At 47.5% G+C, this 15688-nt stretch overlaps 2 protein-coding genes across 2 annotated transcripts in view; both read left to right on the forward strand.

The window, feature by feature from the left end:
- The window catches only part of plcb4b (phospholipase C, beta 4b), a 52370-nt gene extending 39793 nt beyond the window's left edge, over positions 1-12577 (forward strand). Inside the window, exons 23-39 of the mRNA XM_076044756.1 lie at positions 76-160; positions 1032-1156; positions 2290-2341; positions 2908-3010; positions 3158-3322; positions 5150-5354; positions 6060-6148; positions 6239-6395; positions 6483-6532; positions 6669-6734; positions 6978-7093; positions 7187-7262; positions 7363-7538; positions 7874-8033; positions 8138-8224; positions 8617-8653; positions 9954-12577. Coding sequence (XP_075900871.1) covers positions 76-160; positions 1032-1156; positions 2290-2341; positions 2908-3010; positions 3158-3322; positions 5150-5354; positions 6060-6148; positions 6239-6395; positions 6483-6532; positions 6669-6734; positions 6978-7093; positions 7187-7262; positions 7363-7538; positions 7874-8033; positions 8138-8224; positions 8617-8653; positions 9954-10030 — 1826 coding nt within the window. The 3' untranslated portion in view covers positions 10031-12577. The remainder of the gene's footprint in view (positions 1-75; positions 161-1031; positions 1157-2289; positions 2342-2907; positions 3011-3157; positions 3323-5149; positions 5355-6059; positions 6149-6238; positions 6396-6482; positions 6533-6668; positions 6735-6977; positions 7094-7186; positions 7263-7362; positions 7539-7873; positions 8034-8137; positions 8225-8616; positions 8654-9953) is intronic.
- A 120-nt stretch (positions 12578-12697) lies between these two features.
- Positions 12698-14555, forward strand: LOC142900450 (uncharacterized). Its single transcript, XM_076044755.1, has one exon. It carries the CDS (start codon positions 13283-13285, stop codon positions 14543-14545), a length of 1263 nt encoding a protein of 420 aa, XP_075900870.1. The 5' UTR covers positions 12698-13282; the 3' UTR covers positions 14546-14555.
- The last annotated feature ends 1133 nt before the right edge of the window (positions 14556-15688 follow it).

The following is a 15688-nucleotide window of genomic DNA, read 5'->3' on the forward strand; positions in this document are numbered from 1 at the left end:
GCATCCTCTTTTTTGTACGTACATTAAGCCAAAAATACGTGTACAATTTATATTCATTTGTTTGTTTGTTTTTAGAGAAGAATATCCACCACAACATGTCTTCTTTCAACGAGTCGGTCGGCCTGGGCTACCTGAAGACCAACGCCATCGAGTTTGTCAAGTATCCTTTGATTCCTCTGCCGCGTTTTGCTCAGGATTTAAACTTTGTAGGAACAGCTAAACAAATATGTAGGAGAGAACATTCGCACAAGTAACTGGTTGGTTACCTTTGAGGCAAAATCGATTCACTGAGAATGAAAGATTTTCGAAGGTTTTCCAAATTTTTGCATTTCAAATCAACCAAGTCATCAAATGAATTGAATCACATTTAGCGTTAAAAACAAAGTGGCTGCATTGTACAGCTCATAAATGAATATATTCTGCTACAGTTGCTATGATAGGAAAGTACATTAACTTTTAAGTCAGAAATGAACGTTTTACTTTTTGACCACTAGGGGGCAACAATAGGAAAAAGATAGTTGACCCTAAACTGATTTTAATTGCTGCAGGTCAGCTGCCAATACGCAGTTTATAGCTCAGCTGAAACTCTCAGCTAGTAAATAATAACTAGTTAAACTTTGTAATGTTTTTAATGTTTAGTTTCACTAAATGTGGACTTCTATACGGGTCCTGTTGCGCTGACACGTTACTTCCCCTTTTTTAAGGTCTCAAATATTTATAGCTCTCTGTAAAATTGCATTGCAACTCTAAACGACTGGCAGGGTCGGAGCTGATGTTCCTCAGCCAAAAATTGTTTCCGCCCTGCCCTCAGAGGAGCTTCAGAAGCCTTCAGAGGCCTCTGGACCGTGAGTCGTGGCCTGTCCGTATCTCCAGTGGGACTGTGTGACCCCCACAACCCTCAAGCTGTTGACGCTAAAAATAGTCCTGCAAATGCACAGTCACATTTAAGCAGGAACGCACATTCTCTCTGCATCTCACGTTCAAAGAGAAAAATAAAAAAATAAAAAAAATATTCCTGAGCGTCAGCGCAGCTACAACAAGCGTCAGATGAGCCGTATCTACCCCAAAGGAGGCCGCGTGGACTCCAGTAATTACATGCCTCAGATCTTCTGGAACGCCGGCTGCCAGATGGTCTCGCTCAATTTCCAGACCCCAGGTACCACACACACACACACACACACACACATGCATGCAACATGGGACTCACGCGTACGTGCACGAGCCCAGTCAGATGCGACGCATGCAGAAGATATGCACATGTGCACAAGCACTCAGTCTCTCGGTTCTGAGCCCGACATTAATTCAGTTATGGGAAAGTAAACGATGAAATGAATCCACAGTTGCTCTTTAAATCAACTGAGAGCCACCGGATGGCTGCATTCAGCTGCAATCAGGAGGTGGCGGTGGTTTGGTTCAGTGGCCGGGTTCTGGGTTTGATTCCAACCCCCTGGGCCTCTCTGTGTGGATTTTCCCCGATAATTCTGATCACACAGGCTGGGATGCAGTTCTTATCTGGCGGCGCAACATTGCCGCAACAAGGCTGAAATCCACCTGTTTGGCGTTTAATCCTGTGGTCTTAATGAAAGCTGTGCTCGCTCTCGGTTCAATTGGCTTTGAAAAAAAAAAAAAAAAAAAGGCTTTGATTTCATTCTGTGCCGATGAGTTGATGTCATCATCATCATAAACCTGAATGTTGGGATTTCTTTCCGAAAGCCATGTGCAGGCAGATAAACACCTTTATGGTCCATTAACAAGACAGCATGTCACAGAAAGGCTCAGTGAGAGGAAAAATTGGAAAATTGGTAATGAAACAAAGCCGACCCGACTTTAAATGTATTGTACACTTAATGTCACTGCATCTGATTTTTCTTGCTCATCCTCATCACTTCAGCTTTGTTTCGCACGCACACACACACACACACACACACACACACACACGCACGCACACACGCAGGCAGGCAGGCATCGAGTGAGCATTCAAACACACAGATGCTGCCCCATGGCCCGAGGCGAACACAGTTTGGGAGCATATGGCCCCACTGCAGGCGGTGTGTGTGTGTGTGTGTGTGTGTGTGTGTGTGTGTGTGTGTGTGTGTGTGTGTGTGTGTGTGTGTGTGGGGTCGGAGCTTCTGTGACAGGGGAAGGATTAAAGGTTGGAGGGGCAGGACGGGGGGGAAAGAAACACCGTTACGGAGCGACTCTCTGGAGGTGTTTTTGATCAGCGCTCGCTCAGAGCGGCTGATTGTGATCAGCCTCAGCAGTCTCTCCTCTTCTGTCTCTGTCTCTCAGATCTGTCCATGCAGCTCAACCAGGGCAAGTTTGAGTACAACGGCTCCTGCGGGTGAGCTCCCGTCTTTTCATCACTCCTGTCCGACGCATCCCTCCCTCCCTCCCTCCCTCCTCTCTCTCTCTCTCAACCTCATCAATTAAAGCGTGTCACATCCCATTAGTGGCAGCCGGCGGCGGCCCGTAGCCACTGTCGAAGCCCCGAGAGCAGCAGAGTGGAGTGTTGTGGGTGGTGGGGGGGTGGGGGTGCAGGCCAGCATCACTGCAGTCATCTATCTCTTCCTCTTCCCATCTCACAACCCCTCCCCGCCCCCCCTTCCTCCCTCCTCCCCCCGAGGGCCGAGATTTTCACTGCTAATGCCGGAGATCAGGCCTTTCACAAGCTGCGTTTCCATCCCACCGAGAATTGCGCAAAACTTAAATATCGCAAAAAAAAAAAACTGGTTGTGGAAACACCTAAACTTCGAAAAACCTCTCAAATATGGCGAAAAGGTTTCGACGCTCTCATGAGGGGGTTTTTCAGACGATACAGAGGTGTATCGCAAAAGTGTCACGTCTGTCTTTCGCATCACAGTTTTCCTCCCTCACGCTCACCTTTTTTTGTTGCATGTGTGTGTCAAGGTACCTGCTGAAGCCCGACTTCATGCGGCGGTCCGACCGGATGTTCGACCCGTTCTCAGAGACGCCCGTGGACGGAGTCATCGCCGCCACCTGCAGCGTGCAGGTGCGCTCATGTGACATTCTTAATAAAAATAATAAATAAATAACTGCTGTGGTTTTTTTGTCTTTGAATTATTTTAGTTTGAAAAATTGAAATACAGAGAATTAAATTGTTTATTTGTTTTATTTTTTGTGTCATTCCGCACCTCAGGTTTTCTCCGGCCAGTTCTTGTCCGACAAGAAAATCGGCACGTACGTGGAGGTGGACATGTACGGGCTGCCGACAGACACCATCAGGAAGGAGTTCCGCACGCGCATGGTGATGAACAACGGGCTGAACCCCGCCTACAACGAAGAGCCGTTCGTCTTCAGAAAGGTGAACGTTGTTTTTTGTTCGTCTGGGAGGATGAAAAAAGTGTTGCAAGGTGGAGAAAGAGTAAAGCTGTGATTTAGGTGCAAAAAAGAGGAAATTATGGCCACTTGTTTCCGTCGTGACAAGAATAGGAGATGGAAAGTGGACAGATTGAAGACGGAAGGAAAGGAGGAGGAAGAAAGAGGTGCGCAAATAGGGAAAATAAAAGGAAATGGGGAAAATGCTGCTCAGCAAAGGAGGGACTGATTTTTTTTTTTTTTTTAGTATCACAAACCTGCAACAAAAGGAGAACAAAGCATCTGGTGCTCCTGTGCTTCAGTTCACAGAGAGCGAGTGAGGAAAAGGAGAAAGGAGAGAGAGAGAGAGTGAGTGTGAGTGGGCAGCGAGGAGAGAGAGAGCAGCAACAGAAACAATTAGCGGTGGAGGAATGAAAAAAACAGGAGGAATAAAAGGAGAGGAGATAGAGGGAGGCAGAAACGTACGTTTGTGTGTGTGTGTGGTGTGCGTGTGTGTGTGTAATAATGCTGCTCTCAGCAGAATGAGGAGTCTCTCAGCCATGACTGTGACTCGGGCTTCCTAACACACACCATCAATCACCGCCTGCCGCAGTGGCGCTGTGCACGCACTCTCTCTCTCTCTCTCTCTCTCTCTCTCTCTCCCTCTCTCCCCCTCTCTCTCTCTCTCTCTCTCTCTCTCCCTCTCTCACACACACACACACACAGACACACACAGGGCACTATCAAAGAGGGGCATCACAGCCAGAGATGATTTCTCCACATCTAAACTCCCTCCTTCCCCCGTGTAAACACGGCACAGCAGAGATGACTCAGAAAAAGGGGCGATACGCGCCAGCGGCGCACGCGTACAGTGCATCAGCTGCTCGCACGCACGCACACGCACACACACACACACAGAGTGAGTGGCTACGAGGAGAGCCATTCATCTCCAGTGAGTATTCCTCAGTCTTATCTCTCCGTCCAGGTATTAATCATCCTCCTCTTTGCCTTCAACTTATCTCCGCACTCGGCCTGGTTGAGACTCCTGTGTCCCCGCCGGCCCCGCCCCCACCCGGGTGTGCACACACAGTTGCACACACACAAATGCTTACGCACGCACAGACCTACACAGAGATATACTGTAGTCCCTGTACAGGCCTTGTCAGTAAGATAGGCTGCATAATTTTCTCCAGTATCACACCGTGAACGTCCACCGATGGCGTTTGAGGTTTCAGCCTCGTCCTTTGCCTCAGTCCTGACTCCTGCAGCACAAATTGCCCGGAAACAAAACAACTCCCCCACACCTCCACAGTGTGTTAAACTTATTCCAGTGTGGCAGTAAGTGCACTTCCTGCCCCATCGTGTGTGTCGGGGTTTTTTTTTTTTTTTTTCAAACAGCTTTGTGCTAAATTCTTTCAAAATATACACGACCAGGTAAAATGTTTTAAACTTCTCTTGCATTTTTTTTATCTTTACAACTTTCTGCACTGCAGATATATACTGAAGACATCAAATATATGAACAAGATATATGTAATTATGCAACAAAGAAAAACACGTTTAATAACTCTAAATATGTTTTTTTTAAAGGTGGCTTTTTTGAAGAATTTCAATATAAAACCTGTTTGAGTTATTTTTACACTTTAATTGTTTCCTACGTAATTCCATGTGTGTTCATACGTAGTTTTGATGGCTTCAGTGAGAAACTGCAGTGTCAATAGTCATGAGAATGAAAGAAAAGACATTAAATTCATACTGCTTGTGTATTTTGTATTCATGCGGTTGCGTCTCTCCCCTCCCCTCCCTTCCCCTCCCCACCTCTCCTCTCTTCCCAGGTGATCCTGCCGGACCTGGCGGTGCTGCGCATCGGCGTCTACGACGACAACAACAAGCTGATTGGCCAGCGCCTCCTGCCGCTGGACGGCCTGCAGGCCGGCTACCGCCACATCTCGCTGAGGAACGAGGGCAACAAGCCCCTGTCGCTGCCCACCATCTTCTGCCAGATCATCCTCAAGACCTACGTGCCCGACGGCTTCGGAGGTGAGGGGAAGGGCCTTCTATTCTATTCTGTTCTATTCAAAGTCACCGCATTGTTTGATGCTTTGGTTTTTTTTCCTCCCTGGTTTTGTTTTGCAACTGTTAATAAAGTTCTGTCGCCTTAAGGGAAGACAGAGGAGGGAGGGTGGAGGAGTGCGTGTGTGGGGGTGGGGGGAGGTGCAGCTCATTCATGCTCCTCCTCTCTGTCTGCCCGTGGCTGGGGTTTGAGCGCTCAGAGTAATGGCACGGTGTAAATGATGATGACAGTGAATCTGCAGTAATAGACGCTCAGGCAGAAGAATACAAATGAGCGGGACAATCAGAGTTGTCATTAAATAAAGCCGAGGGGGCCTCGCGCCGAGGAGACATTACTGTACCCATTAGCCCTCTCCGAGAAGATCCGCTGCCACAATCGCTTCCCCCACCGGCCACTCTGGGCCCAGTGCGAGGAGCTCGCGTCGTATTAATTTCAGGAAGCGCAGAAAAGTCAGATCCTCATTCTGTCCTCGGCCGGCGAGCAGCGAGAATCACCGCCCTGCAGGGGAAGATCTGCAGACTTCTGACTGACCTCAAAGTGAAATCACTAGTTTGGGCCGGAAACTCGAAATACATTTGGTTAAAATCACGGTTTACTGCACTTTTTAATAGCGTTTCTTGTGACAAAGTTCCCCCAAATGACAGCAACACACTGTATTGTTGCGTCTCCAGCCATCGTGGACGCTCTGTCGGACCCAAAGAAGTTCCTGACCATCGCTGAAAAGAGAGCCGACCAGATGAAGGCGCTGGGGATTGACACAGTAAACACACTTGCATTATTTCATATAAACAGGTTAGATTTGAGTTCAATGCAGAAATTAAAAAAGTGACCCCAAACTTGCTGCCACTAGAACGACATCGCAGACGTCCCCAGCGGAAGCTCCAAGAACGACAAGAAGGGAAAGGGCAAAGGAGACACGGTGAAGGCCAGCGTGACACCGCAAGCCAGCTCAGACATGGCCCAGACCTCCAACACCACCCAGAACAACACCTCAGAAACCAAGAAGGGTACGTCAACACTCACTCACACACACACACACATACTGGTTTGGTTTAGCGCAACATAATAAGCCAAAGTTTCCTCTGCTGTTTCAGACTCTGCTCTTGTGCCTAATGTCAGCATCGATGACTTAAAACTAATGAAGGTAAGTCCGGCAGATTGAAATGTAAAAGTGCTTCAGGATGAGGAGAAGCTAAAGGAGCCAGCGTGAAGTTCAAAGGAAAATAATCTCAGGTCTTTAAATTGACCCTGTGCTTTATTGCTGCTCTCTTCTCCTGCAGACGTACCTTAAACTAATGAAGAAGCAGCAGAAGGAGCTGAGCGCTTTAAAGAAGAAGCACTCAAAGGTGGCCGACTGTTGTTGTTGTTGTTGTTGGTAGTGGTGATGATGATGATGATGATGATGATGATGATGATGATGATGATGATGATGATGATGATGCAGATTGCAGTCGTTTTTCTTTTGTGACTGTTTTATTTTCAAACACTAATAGATAGAAAAAAATCCACAGTTTCACCGTAAAATAAATTCTTGAGTTGACAAGTTGTTTTTATTGTCTTATTTTTCTTTCTTTTTTTTCATCCACTAGGATCAGAACACAATGCAGAAGTCCCACTGCACCCAGGTGGACAAGATGGTGTCACAGCATGATAAAGACAAGACGACTCTGGACAAACTTCTAGAGAAGGCCATCAAGAAACGAGGGTCAGTCGATTTTTTTTTCCATCAACGTTTCCATCATCTGGATTACTTACTGAAAGACACCTGAACGCATCGGGTCCTCTCCCCCCCCCGCAGGGAAAACAACTGCCAGGAGCAGAAGAAGGAGACGGAGGACAAGATCCAAACGCTGCTTTCCGATCACAAAGCAAAAGTAAGAAAAAAAAAAAAGTCCTCTCCGAAAAAAATCAGCTGCGAGGACAAACAGGACTTGTGCAACTGACCGAGGCCTGGGTGTTTGTGTACTTGCGAAGGTGAAGGACATCACAGCGCAGCACACCAAGGAGTGGTCGGAGCTGATCAGCAGTCACAGCGGCGAGGAGCAGGGGATGAAGGACGGCCACGTCACGCAGCAGTGCGAGCACCTCAAGAAGCTGCTGGCCACCGTCCAGGAGCAGCAGACCGTGCAGCTCAAGCTCATCCACGAACGGTGAAGAAACAGACACTGGCTACTAGGGATGTTAACAATTAATTGATCAATTAATTGAAAACTTTTTACACAGTTTTTTTGTTTTTGTTTTTGTTAAATGGCATGGTGTATACCTGTTGGAGGGTAAATATGTTGGGCTTCTGCCACAAGTCACACAAACAAATGTTCTCACAGATGATGGTGTCAACAAATAAGAAGGAACAAGCCTAAAATGAACCCTCCATTTTTGCCAAAAAGCAAATTTCTTAGTGACCTGAAATCAGTTGGTGAAAGGCTAATAAATATAATGAAAAAATACTTAACACAAAAAAAATACTTTGCAAAAACAATTGCAGGCAGAGCAAAGAGATGCGAGCCAACCAGGCCAAGATGTCCATGGAGAACAGCAAAGCCATCAGCCAGGACAAGAGCATCAAAAACAAGGCAGAGAGGGAGCGGCGAGTGCGAGAGCTGAACAGCAGCAACACCAAGAAGTTCCTGGACGAGAGGAAGCGGGTGAGACGCTGCTGAAAATTCACAGGGTTTAAAAAAAAAAAGGGATTTTATTTTCTTTAATCTCTGGTTCATCTGAGGGATTAACGGCGTCTCCGTGTCTGCAGCTGGCCATGAAGCACCAGAAGGAAATGGAGCAGCTGGAGAAAAACCAGAGGGAGCAGTTGGAGAAACTGGAGAAGTTCAACGAGCAGGTACGAAAAAAAAACGAATCTGGCGTCTTTGCTGTAGTTACAGCCGCAGCCAGGTCACATGTCTGTCAGATTTATTTCAGTTCAAATTGACCTTCCTCAGTGTTGCATGAGAATAAAACCACTGGGGTCATAGGTCCCTGACCTGTTGATGTCGGTTACTGGAGGAAGAGGCTGTTGGTGTCTGTTTCTTTCCTCTTTTCCTTTGTTTTTTGTTGGTTTTTTGTACCGATACTTGTGCTAAATGTGCACATTATCTTCATCGTCCTTGTTTTTTTTGTGTGTTTCGCCATCTTCTGCGCTGTGTCGTCCTGTACATGTCTGAACATGTATGGCTGCGTTCATCCTATTGTCTTAAAAGTTTTTTTTCTTCATATGCTTCTCCCCCGACACAGCTTTTGAAATCACACCATGCAAACAAACAGGCCCAAGGTAGGCATCTTCATCTTCCTCCACCCCTCTTCCTCCTTCCTGTCACTGCCGCCTGTCTGTTCCAGCGTCGCAAAGTCTTGGTTGCATGATGTCTTTTTTTTTTTTCATTTCATATGGACTGTGGCAGCGGCGGGATCATCCATGCATATGGACTATGCATGGATGATCGTATGGATGCTGCTAAGTCCTCCTACACTGAGCATTTAATGCAGTTAGACGAGTAGAGGACAAACTTGTCGACTGGTGGACCACAATGGCTTCTAAAATGGGGAGCGTGGCATTGGTCCAACCTCTCCTAAGCCTAAACCTAAACCTAAGGGTTAAAAAGTTAAAAAGTTTGGCAGGCCAGATTAAAAAGCTTCACGGGCCGCATATGGCCCCCGGGCCATAGCTTGCCCATGCCTGAGTTGGACCATTGATTAGCGTCACTGGTTGATTCTCGTCGACGCTCCCCATTTATTGCCTCCGTACCTGCTCCCCTGCTGCTGCTGCTGCTGCTGCTGCTGCTGCTGCTACTGCTGCTGCTGCTCTCTCAACGACCAATCGCGATGAGTAATCGCCGCCATGTGGCATCATAAGGAAGCGTCGGACTAATTCCCAGGGACTTTGCAACCAACCAAAAACACGGGGATGATTCATCCCCCTCTCTGCCCCTGCGAAGTCCTTGTGTCCTCCGCCCACATTTGTAGTCCACGATTTTCTCTCTCTCTCTCTCACTCTCTCTCTCTCTCTCTCTCTCTCTCACTCTCTCTCCTGGGTCGTTCGTCACCGCCGCTCGACAGCCGTTACGTTGCAGAAACGAGCTGCCTCACCCACTGTCGCCCGACCCTGCTGCGCTTTTCACTCCGGCTCATAATCGCTTCCTCAAACGCAGTGTGACAGCGGCGGCGGCGACACCCTCCGCACCCCCACCTTCCAACACTAAGCGTGTGGTTTGTACTGCCTCACTGTATTGAGGTGGTTCGGGTGCGGTCTGCCATCGCCCAGATCAGGTCCCCAAACGGCACCCTATATCAGCTGGGCCATTTTTAGCCGTAATGCGTGCATGTGTGTATGTTTGTGTGTGTTTGTTTCTGTGTGTTTGGGAGACATTCAGCTAGCAAAACTTACCTGACTGCAAGAGAGATATTCAGTTTGCGTAACTTACCTGAGTGTGTGTGTGTGTGTGTGTGTGTGTGTGCGTGTGCGTGCGTGTGTGCGTGTGTGCGTGCGTGTGTGTGTGTGTGTGTGTGTGTGTGTGTGTGTGTGTGTGTGTGTGTGTGTGTGTGTGTGTGTGTGTGTGTTCCTATCCACTCGAAAGGCCAAGGACATGCAGCAGATGGCGAAGCTGGAGGAGGAGATGGACCGCAGACCGGCCACGGTGGTGTGAGCGCCTGAGAACGGGATAGACAAGTGCACGCGCACACACACACGCACTCACACACGCACACACACACACACACACACACACACACACACACACATACACAAACACTCACGCAGGTGCAGAAACACCCCAGCCAGGTCGCCCTGGCCTGGATGACTCCTACACGCATCACTGTCAGACACGCTTGCATGCACGTGCACACACACACACACACACACACACACACACACAGACTGTAGCCCCCAACCCCACCCTATCCTGTGCCCCTTTACTCCACCCACTCTTCACCCAGGAGCCACTGGGCTTTTGGGGATATGCCTACATTGTCAGCGCCATCCTTGTGGCACAGGCAACACATGCTGCAGCTATTAATGGACACACTCACACACACACACACACACACAACACAGCAGTTTCCTTTTATGCTTTTTTTTAATCAGTCACCTGACAGGAAGAGGATTATGTAAAGGATTTAATATTGATGCAGCACAGATTATTTGCGTTGTTTGTTTTTTTTTGTGTGTGTGAAATACACTCTACGCTACACACCCGTCCCGTCCTGAGCACTTTTGTCTGTGATAGGTCGTCATAACCACGTGGAAAATGTAGCAGTGCACTACTGTAGGATCTCTCTTCTCTCAGTAAGAATGTATTCAAGGCAAATCTGTGTCCGGTGCAGCCGACCCTGCGTCCCCTCCCCCTGCCCCTCCCTGGCTGACGTCACAAAGGTGTGTAAACTGATTTGTGGCTTCTTCTTTTTTTTTTTTTTGATGCCGTCTGTTACGAAGCGTCACGTCTCTCCGCGTCAGGAGACTATAAAGGGATCGCGACTGATTGATGTTTGCGTTGATTGTTTCGTTTTGTTTTTTCTGTCTCCGTATTTGATTCGTGTCGCCACGGAATGTCCCGAGGATTGTCCTTGTGGTTCCTTTTGAACTCAACTGTATTTCTAAAATCTAATATATACATTATGATGGACTGTCATCATTCGTCCTGCCAATATGCCAAAATCTATGCAAAAAATTAGAATCAATTCCATTAAAAAAAAAAAAAGCCAATCATAAAAGAAAACTCAGAAAATTAAATATAATTATCTCAGACTTTGAAAATATGTTAAAAATATAAAAAAAATAAAATGTATAAGTCCCTACAAACTAGGGACAATTTAGGATTAGTTTAAGATTCAGAAGATAATATATAGTCTAATAAATGGCAGAAGTCTTAACACTGGATGAGAGAGTCTGTGCGCCGCAGTGACTCTAATTATTTCACATTCATTTCCCTGCGAGACTTTGCATCGGCGAGCTGCACCACCTGCGACGAGACATTAAAGCAGGCGGAAACTGAAGCTGCCACCACAGCCGTGTCCTCACCACTTTTGGTTGAAACCAAGACACAATGACGTTTATTTATTTGTTTAGTTGTTTTTTGGTTTTTTTCCCTCCACTCAGAAAACCCTGTGATGTGGATGCAACACAAACGCAGCCCGCACCACTGTTTATTGTGCATCATGTATTAACATGGCAGGATTTCAAGTTCGCCTCGCTAAGAAAATCCACCACAACTTAAAAAAAAACAAAAACACTGAACCGCGGAGTGCAACACTCTTCTCTCCGATCCGGCCTTTTTATTTGTAGCCTGTTGTATTCTGCTGTAACACACGTTTAAAGGGTAGACGGGATGTTTTGTATATACTGGAATGTACGTAGTTTAAATTTTTGCTTTTTTTTCTCCCCCGACCGCTCGTCCTCGAGTGCTCCTAGAGGGATGAGTGGGTCTCTTAAATGTAGAGGAACAGCTTCGTCCACCAGTGGGTGTTTTGTTTTTTGCTTTCCTTGTTTCCCTTCCCTCTTTTTTTTTTTCGTCTGCTTGTTTTCTCGTTCACCGGCCTGCCCTGACTGCACCCGCACAACACGGCGTCAAGCTCACACCACATATCTAGCGCAGAGATAAAAGATTGAAGAAGAAGAAGAAATCTGTTAAAAGTGCTTTTAAAACTTTATTTCATTGCTTACAAACGTGCCACTCAGTGTCTGTTAGGAAGTTATTTTATGAATGATAAAATGCCAAAATTAAGGGGTTATTTATATGACGATATACAGAATATAAATAAATAAATATATATTATATATATTAGATATAACGTGTAGTTTAAGATTATTATGTTTGTTAGAGGCTTTTTTGCACTAGTTGAATGTCTCTCTCTCTCTCTCTCTCTCTCTCTCTCGTGTGACTTCATGTAACCTTTGGCTCCCTAGTTTGTCAAGATGGAAGAAAAAAAATATTGAAAAAAAAAAAAGACAACAGAAAAATCTGATTATTTTTGCAAAGCAGCGTCACTGATTTGATTTCCTCTGTTTCTACTGTATCTCCTCTCTGTTTTCTATCTGAACCGTAGCTTGTCGACGAACCATTCTGTGCGTGTTCTTTTAATTTTTCTTTTGTATTTATATTGTACTGTTCAACTCAAAGCAATGAAAATACTGTTGTTATCCAGCTCCTTTAATACTGTTTTATAGTATGTGTACCAATAAATCCAGGTGTAAAATGGGACAAAACCACGTCTGTTGATTTTTGTTGGGTGGGCTCGTATGTTTAAAAGTCCCATGTGTAAGATTTAGTGACCCCTAATGGTAGGACAGTATATTGCAAATAATCGCAATTAAGTTTTTTTGTTGTTTTTTTGTGTTTAATTAATTTCACATTTCTAGGAGCAGATCAACAATCTGTGGGGGGGGAGGGGGGGGGGGGTCTAAAAGCATTAGGTTTCTTTCAATGCTAATAGACACTTTTAAACACTGGTCCTTTAAGCGGGAAAGGAAATGTATTTAGAGATAAAGTGCTTATGTTCTTTGGCATCAGCTCATACGATTCTTTCCCTTCTATTGAACTCATTTTAGTTCTCCTCTGACTCTGCTCAGGGATCAGATCAGACCTTCGGTGCAGGTTATGCAGCCCTGCACTCTGTTACCTCTGCGGGGTCTCTTAACAAGGTGTGTGGAGGGCAAAATGAATTCATCCTGGGCTGCGTCACTGACGCTCTTTAATTCTTTTTTGTGCAAGTGAAGTGCCTCCATCAAGAGGGCCGAACAAAAGAGTCGTGATTAAATGTATGTTGCCCCAGCAACTCCTCTTGCTTCACTGCTGGTTTTGACCCGCTGCTATATCAAAGGTGTTTGGATCTGCTTCGTCCACAAAGGATGAGACTGCTCCCCTAAAAAAAATTTAAAAAAAAAAATTGTGGGATTATTATTTCCACAATCATGCTCAAACCCCAGAGCGGCTCCAGTGGTGGAAAGGTCCTCCGGGGTACCGTAGATTCCAAACCCGGGGACGCTCGGACCATCTCCTCCGTCCTGCTGCTGCTCCGAGACGGCGAGTCTTGCGCCAACTTGGTGGCCCCGCTGCTGCAGAGGGCCGCCGGCGTCAACTGCCAAGACGGCGACGGGCGCACGGCGCTCAGTCACGCCTGCGAGCGCGGCCACCTGGAGGCCGTGAAGCTCCTGGTCCGGAACAACGCCGACCCGGAGATCGTGGACGCGTGGGGCAACACGGCGCTCATGTACGCGGCGGTGGGCGGTCACTCGCACGTGGTGGAGTTCCTGGTGCGCGCCTTCAAGCGGCTGGGTCTGCAGATCGACCGGCGGAACAAGGCGGGAAACTCCGCCGTCAAGGTGGCGACGTTTCTCGGCCACGCGGGCTGCGTCTCGGCGCTCACGTCCCCGAGCTGGAGGAAGAGCGGGGACCCGAGTGCGCAGCCGCCGGGCACTTTGGCCGAGTTGGAGAGGGAAGTTGATGGTTTGGCAGAAAGTGTTGAGTTACTTCAGACGTCTGATCGCGCGCACTTCCGCTGGGGGAAAAACTGTCAGTGGCTGAAACGCAGACAGTCGCTGTTCTTGTCAGAGGAAACCGGGACCGGAGGGCAGCTCTTCTCCGGCGTCCTCACTCCCAGACCCCCTTCACGCTCCGAGCGGCTAAAAAGTGGTCCGAACATATCCGTATCCGGCGACCAGCTTCCGGTTTTAGACGAAAAAGCGCCAGAATCAGCCTCCCTCTCCCCTGCAGACTGCGCGCCCTCGGTCCTGGGCATCTTACTGACTCCTGATCTCGGCCGCAAAACACCCCGCACGTCAGAGCACCGTGCGCGCAGGTTCCGGGACAGCTACTATCAGAAACGCTGCAGCTTGCCCGCCGCGGTCCTGAGCCCGGCACCCCCGGAGCGCACCACGCTACGGAGGCGCAAGGCTGGAGCTCCTCACGTTGCGGCACCAACGAGCGTTTCTCCAGCCAAGAGCTTCTCCGCGCTGAGCCACAGATTCCTGCGCCGCTTCACCTCCCCGGAGTTCAGAGGGGCAGCGGCGGGAGCCGGGGAGCCTCTGGGCTCGGCGTCAGAGCGCATGCCCCGGTCGGCGACGTTCCCTCTGCAGGACGCGCGGCATCCGCAGGTCGACAGCAAACGCAGCGTCGACAGCATCAGCTCCGTCAAGTGCGAGTTTGACTTTCAGCGCAGGATGACAAAGTCTTAGATTTCAAAAAGAGAGAAGAGAATCATCAACCTCGTGCGTAAAGTTCTAGAAAAGTGTGTTTCAAATAAGAAGTTCCCCCACATTCAAGTCCAGCAAAAAACATCGCAGAAAGTGGTGAAAAACTGTTTCTGAAATGCTGCCGGCCTTTCGAAGTGTCCAAAGTTGATCTTTGTTGTTGTTTTTAATTCAAAAAGCATCAGCGGAACATTCCAGGAGTCCAAAGTTCGGGGAAAGTTTCTGCTGAAACGCCAGCTGGATAGTGCAGCGGCTTCACGGCGTCCCACTGGTATAAAGGTTGGGTTTCTTTTCTTTCTTTTTTTTTCAGGGTTCACTCTTTCTCTCCGTGTGGGCGGGGCTTTTCGTCTGAAGTTGCAGGTGTGATTTAGCGGTGATTTATTTGCGCAGCGTTTTTTGGTCCAATTTGCGCAACTGTGCGTCGCCTCTCGTCGCTCTAGGCGTGCTGCTTTATCGCTGCCTCTCATAAAAGTGAATAAAGCCGCTGTGGTGCAATAAGAGGTTTTGTTTTGTGTGTTTGTCGCGTCATTGGCGCTTCTAAAACGCGCTCTTTTATTGTTATCGACGCTTGTTTTGTCGCTGCAGACTAAACCCACCAATCAGCGCTCTTAGAAAAGGAACCCTCGGGGGAACTTAAAGACCCAGTATGTGACTTTTAAAGGGACCAATACTGGGAGGAAATTGGATGCAACCTACGTACGTTTTGTACCTTGACGTAGTCACTGAAATAAACTAGCAGACGTGAGTTTACGTTTTTAACCACTTAAAATTGCTTTAAGATTAAAGCAGTTTTAAGCAGCGAATCCTTTTATGCAGTTGCCTGAGCAGTTTAGTAGCGTTTTTACCATGACCCAGCCAGCGTAGTCATACCAGAAAACAGAAATAAACTTTAACATGTTCGCAATTTTATGTTCCTTGTCCAGCAAATTTCACACACTGGGCCTTTAAGTCCTTTTTTAAAATAGCTGCAACCTTGCAGAATGGCAGTTTGAGGTATGGTGTGTGTGTGTGTGTGTGTGTGTGTGTGTGTGTGTGTGTGTGTGTGTGTGTGTGTGTGTGTGTGTGTGTGTGTGTGTGTGTGTGTGTGAGGAAGGGAGGGATGGAGGGCGGGAAGGAGAGGTTTTTTTT

Source organism: Nelusetta ayraudi, unplaced genomic scaffold, assembly GCF_046127955.1.
Source record: "Nelusetta ayraudi isolate G7.1 ecotype Tasmania unplaced genomic scaffold, CSIRO-AGI_Nayr_v1 ptg000082l, whole genome shotgun sequence".
Taxonomy (NCBI): Eukaryota; Metazoa; Chordata; class Actinopteri; order Tetraodontiformes; family Monacanthidae; genus Nelusetta; species Nelusetta ayraudi.

Bases quoted from the DNA above. Each gene is read 5' to 3' on its own strand.
- LOC142900450 (XM_076044755.1), top strand. From the start codon at position 13,283: ATGCTCAAACCCCAGAGCGGCTCCAGTGGTGGAAAGGTCCTCCGGGGT.